This window comes from Labeo rohita, chromosome 22 (genome assembly GCF_022985175.1).
Source record: "Labeo rohita strain BAU-BD-2019 chromosome 22, IGBB_LRoh.1.0, whole genome shotgun sequence".
NCBI lineage: Eukaryota > Metazoa > Chordata > Actinopteri > Cypriniformes > Cyprinidae > Labeo > Labeo rohita.
Window position 1 is genome coordinate 28,759,058 of NC_066890.1, and position 5,652 is coordinate 28,764,709.

The 5,652-nt window shown below is 34.8% G+C and overlaps 1 protein-coding gene across 2 annotated transcripts; it reads left to right on the top strand.

Annotated features, from left to right (window-relative positions):
• The first annotated feature begins 1,807 nt into the window (after positions 1-1,807).
• On the top strand, positions 1,808-4,878 carry org (oogenesis-related gene). 2 transcript variants are annotated; one of them, XM_051094633.1, is made up of 6 exons: positions 1,808-1,965; positions 2,083-2,163; positions 3,917-4,145; positions 4,226-4,380; positions 4,461-4,565; positions 4,660-4,878. In XM_051094633.1, the coding sequence occupies exons 1-6, from the start codon at positions 1,912-1,914 to the stop codon at positions 4,678-4,680; spliced, it is 645 nt and encodes a 214-aa protein (XP_050950590.1). In that variant the 5' UTR covers positions 1,808-1,911; the 3' UTR covers positions 4,681-4,878. The 2 variants fall into 2 exon arrangements, with proteins under 2 accessions (XP_050950590.1, XP_050950589.1); XM_051094632.1 differs by having other exon boundaries at positions 1,820-1,965; positions 2,080-2,163.
• The last annotated feature ends 774 nt before the right edge of the window (positions 4,879-5,652 follow it).

The window sequence follows — 5,652 nt, forward strand, 5'->3', positions numbered from 1 at the left end:
TGGTGCGCGTTACCGTCATGTTCTTGTGCAGGGCTGACATGCTGTCCTCTTACTATAGTAAAATATTAAAAAGTAATGTTTATTACCTGTTTGTGGAAAGTTCTGACTGAAAGAGCAGCCTCGGAGATTTATAGTCCTCCAGACCCTTCAAATCTGCCCCTCTCTGGTTGTTTTAGACGTGCGTAAATGTGACGAAGGAACCGTGAGCGGAAACATGCCCTAATGTGGCCCTCTCCCGCCTCACGGGTCTCCTCAGTGAATGACATTGATGACAGAGACGAAACACTCTCACGAAATTGTAGTTTGGTAACTATAGTTACTGCAAAGGGTACTGTTAATAGAATAAACCGGAAACAAAACCAAACATAATGGCAGAAAGATTATGGCAAATCTTTGAAGAAGAGTTATCCTTATTCGAAGTCGATTTTATATTTGAAGCATGGTACTTTAATAAATACCATGGTAATAATTACCAAATGTATGTACGTATTTCTAAGATAGCTTATACTTCAAATAATGGTGTATAGTGTGCACAAAACAACGGGATTTTAAGTTAAAATTTGTATGAATGCATAAGATACCAGTCTTTGTTTTTGAACAGTAAGATTTTTAATTTTTTTTAAAGAAGTTTCTTCTTAGGCTTGCATTTATTTGATCTAAAGTACAGCAAAAAGTACAATTTTGAAATATTTTTACTATTTAAAATAAATATTTTTCTATTTGAATACATTTTAAAATGTAATTTATTTCTGTGATTTCAAAGCTGAATTTTTTAGCATCATTACTCCATTCACATGATCCTTCAGAAAACATTCTGATTTGCTGCTCAAAGTCATTTATTATTAGTAATATGTTGAAAACAGCTGAGTAGAATTTTTTTTAGGTTTCTTTGATGAATAGAAAGTTCAGAAGAACAGCATTTATCTGAGATCTTTTGTAATATTACAAATGTCTTTATCATCACTTTTGATGCATTTAAAGCATCCTTGCTAAATAAAACTATTAGTTTCTATATTTTTTGTCTTAAAGAAAAAAAAAAATACTGACTCCAAGCTTTTGAATGGTATAGTGTATAATGTTACAAAGCTTTTTATTTCAGATAAATGCTGATCTTTGGATCTTTCTACAAAGAATCCTGAAAAAATGTACTCAAATGGTTTAATATATTGGTAATAATAATAATAATAATAATAATAAATGTTTCCTGAGCAGCAAATCAGCATGATTTTTGAAGCATCGTGTGACACTGAAGACGGGAGTAATGATGCTGAAAATGTAGCTTTGATCACAGGACTAAATTGCATTTTAAAATATATTCAAATAGAAAACAGTTATTTTAAATAGTAAAAGTATTTAATAGTATTACTGCTTTTGCTGTACGTTGGATCAAATAAATGCAGGCTTTGTGAACAGAAGAGACCTCTTAAAAAACACTTAAGATCTTACTGTTCAAAAACTTTTGACTAGTGGGTCACTTTTTGAGGTAATTTATTTATTTATAAGGTACTTTAGATAAGCTTAACTGTAATTGATTTAAACGAAACGGGAAATTTACCTTATTAAATTGTTATTTAAAATATGGCCAACATTAACATGATTTAAAGCCTATTATTTAATGTTTGTTTTTACCAAGCTTTAAACATGAATTTGTTTTTAAGTAACGAGTGCAGTAAATGTTGCTTTGCATGGTTTACCAAACGCGCACATACCATATTTAGGTATTTTCCCGCATACTGTATTGTTAAAGTATGCAGTATGCAGTGCACCACCGATGTTTCCACGCATGCGGACACGTGCACAACCCCAGTGGGCTGGGAACTCACCTGTTTTAATTAGCACGTGAATGGCTGCTTGTAAATTGGCGGTGAATCGCTCTTGGACAGTCGGTGGATTAGTTCAGAGAGCATCGAGATGACTAACCCGAGCAACTACGCCGTGGAGTCAGAGAACGTTGAGGGCCAAGAGGCAAGTTTATTTGATTACGTTTATCTCACCGACATAAAACAGGGTTTATTTTGTTCACACGAGACGTTAAGGAATAATATTGAGCGTTTGTGAAGAATAAACTTTTGTTCTCAGCAGAAGAAAGCTGTGGCGAAGAGAAGTGGAGTCGTTTCAGCCATCTTCTGTCGGATTTCACAGTTTTGGCCAGTCAGGTTTACTGTGAGTAACTCTTAATCGCTAATGAATTAAGTAGTTAAGTTTCAGCCTGGGTTTGAGTTCTTGTTAGGGGTTGGTTAGTAGTCTGTTTGCTCATATAAAATATCAGACCGTAAACAAACCTCTGAACATTATGGCATTAGCCTATTATTAAGTAAATCATATTAATTCAACTGAAAATAAAAGTAGGTTAAGGTGCTATCACAGAAGGTTCGAATGCTCACTAACAATGCATTAAGTGCTGGGAGATGTGTGGATTTCTCTTATTTTGCCTAAATATAAAAAAATTGTTTCATTTAGTACTGCCCTTCAGAAGCTACAGAAGATACTTGCATGTTTCCCAGAAGTCAAAATTAAGTGAAATTTACCCTGATCTTCAAATTCAAAAAGTTTTCACCCTCCGCCTCTTAATGTGTCATGTTTCCTTCTGATGCATTAGTGAGCGTTTGAACCTTCTGTTATAGTTGCATATGATCTCAAAATCGTATGTCATTGTTGGAAAGGGTTCAGATACACAAAAATGCTGAAAAACCAAAGAATTTGTGGGATCTGAAGGATTTTTATAAAGAACAGTGGGCAGTTTAACTGTTCTTGGCCTGTATTTACAAAACATCTTAAGGCTAAAAGTAGTTCATAACTTGCCGATTTAGGAGAAAATCTTAAAAATAATGCACGTTTCGTTCCTAAATTTAGGACTCCTAAATTTTTGCTCTAAGAGTATTTCACAAAGCGTTTTAGCGCTAAAACTAGCTCCTAAATCTGTGAAACATTAGGAGTAGTGAAGAGGACTCCTAAGTCACTAAGACCAAATCCCAAACTATCCGAAAATGGCTGATGTCAGCAATCTGCCTCAGAACCGAAACATTTTAGAAACATTTGACAATAATGACATTTTAAAAAGGTATCACCTTAGTCGTGAGAGTTTTATGACAGTTTTCCTTTGATTGTATAAAACGTGACCAATTACCAGTAGAGACCAAGAGGCACCATTACAGCTACCATTATAACCAGTAAAAACACAAGTTCTGTGATGGTTTCTATTGTTTGTTTTTGTTTGTGTTGCTGACATCTGCCTCAGAATGTAAACATTTTAGAAACACGCCACATTTATTTGCACACATTTTCCCATGCAACTTTTTTGGTTTTGGAGGTTTTCCCAACTCTGAGTTCTTTTGATTATACCCTTGTTTTCATTAACAAGTTGGGCAAGAAGTAACAGCTGCTCGTGTGTGTGTGTGTGTGTGTGTGTGTGTGTTTTTTTTTAAACATTTGCATGTCTTGCTATCAGCCTTGATTTATTCTGCTTTAATTAAAAGGGTGTTTATATGCATATCTGCTAATTGGTTACAAGAAGCACACATGTAAGAGGCTGACAATTAGCTGACCATATACTTGTTTAATTAATGACACTTAGCCTGCGTTTTATAAACTTTATTTGAATGTGGCAACATTTTATATACTCTGCAATATTTCTATGAACCCCTCGGTTCATTTTAAAACACGGTTTTAAAAATCAAGTGTATGTAAACTTTTGAGCGGGGTCATTTTTATTACGTCAAACTATTATTTTTTTTCTCGTGGACTATATGTCAACATCTTTTATGTGAAATATCTCATTCATGTCAGTATTGAACAACAAAAAAAAAAAACATGCATTTTGTATGATCTCTCTTATTTTGGTAACATGATTAACATTTAGCAGATTCTGCAAGGTGTATGTAAACTTTTGACTTGATCTTGTGTCCTTTTTCTTCAGATGCGGGCTCTCCGTGGCGTGTGGTGGCTGTTTGGGTTCTCCACACCAGTGAAGCCCGTCTCTCCAGCTCGGGAGGAAAAAAGCGGCTCCCCGAAAGAAAGGCAGTGCAGAACAGTCCGGAAGCGTCTCCACAGGGCCACGCGGCTGTTGTTGGCCATCCTGCCCCGGCGCATCCAGAGCGCTCTGGGTTATCCAGTCTGCACCAGCATTGGCTGTGCTGTGTCCCCTGGTATGCTTATCCTTTCAGTTCTGTACAAATCTATTTTCAGATAAGAAAAAATGCAGCAGGTGTGTTTATTTCTGCTTTAGAGGTGCGTTGTTCCCCTACCAAGCCTTGTGGCAAAGGCAGCAAGAGAAAACAGGATGACCTGGATGAGGAAGAGGAGGTAGAGCAGCAGTCCTGGGTGGAGGCGCTCAATCAGGAGCTGGCCGAGGAAGACCACGCGGCTGATCCGGACTATGAGGTTTGCTTTACCTTCCAAAAACCTGTTGGTGTGCATCACTTGTTTGTGGCAAATTTCGGGATGCTCCTTTTCTCCTGCAGCCCAGCGCAGTTGAGACTGACAGCGAGGAATACCGGTCACACAATGACACTGAGAGTGACTTGGAAATAGAGAAGGGTGTCGTGGTGATCAAAGATTTGGAGACGGTACAGTTCTCCTCACTTAGCCACCACTTTTTTGCTGCTTTTGTAAATTCATTTGAGCTCTATATTCCAAGTCACCCGTGTTTCTTTTTTTCAGGTAGTTCCTCCTGAGGCCTAATGATGGCAGTGTGTACTAATACTAGTATGCAAATCAAGAGTATTGTGACAGTTGCAGAATGTGTTTATGTTTGTTCTCTGGCTCTTTGTTTTTCTGGCAGGCTCATTTGATGGCCTCCCAACTGTCTTCAGTTAATTTTGTATCTTTAGTGTGTGTGTTTTTTCAGTGTTAAACTACCAAATAAAAGGATTTGTCATACATCGTTTAATTTTAAAGTGTCCTGTGCAGTTTGGCCAATAGGTGGCAGATGCCCACTTAGGTTTTGATTGATTGGTGGTTAGTTTTGATGCATCAAATATAATTTTTTTGTAATATTTATAAGTGTGTGTGTGTATATGTGTGTGTATGTGTGTATATATATATATATATATATTTTTTTTTTTTTAAATGAATACAGAGTTTAGTTATGCTTTTGTGCTTTTTAATGTTTATGTACATAGACAATGCAAAGAATATTATATTAAATGTCTGCAATATGCTAAATTTTTATATATATAATTTATAATAATAATTAATTAATAATAATAATAATAATAATAATAATTATAACAAAAAATAACATTTGTATGCACAAACAAGTAATATGTATGTATAATATATATTTGCATATTAATCTTTGAAATTGTTTTATTTAATATAAAAAATGTTAAAATTAACATTTATATATGCATATACATAGTGTGAGTACATGTGTAAACATTTAACATGTATGCTTTTAATACTTAGTTCATATTTAATGCAAAAAAAACCCTGTTCGAATCAAAAACTTAAAATACTAACATTTAAAAGCGCACAGTGTCTACATGTATAAATATTATACATCTGTCTCTGCATATTTATAATTCATTGAATTAAATATATGAAAAGTGGTTTTGCTCCACTCTATTTTGCAGTTTTGAAAATTGTTTTAAAAAAAAAAAGTTAATTTTAAACTAATGTGTAATAATGATATTACAAATATTTGCACCCAAA

Excerpts from the sequence above, each read along its gene's own strand:
- org (XM_051094632.1), top strand. The coding sequence starts at position 1,912 with ATGACTAACCCGAGCAACTACGCCGTGGAGTCAGAGAACGTTGAGGGC. Across the intron at positions 2,164-3,916 it reads TTTGGCCAGTCAGGTTTACT|ATGCGGGCTCTCCGTGGCGT; the intron begins GTGAGTAACTCT and ends CTTTTTCTTCAG. Across the intron at positions 4,381-4,460 it reads CGGCTGATCCGGACTATGAG|CCCAGCGCAGTTGAGACTGA; the intron begins GTTTGCTTTACC and ends TTTCTCCTGCAG.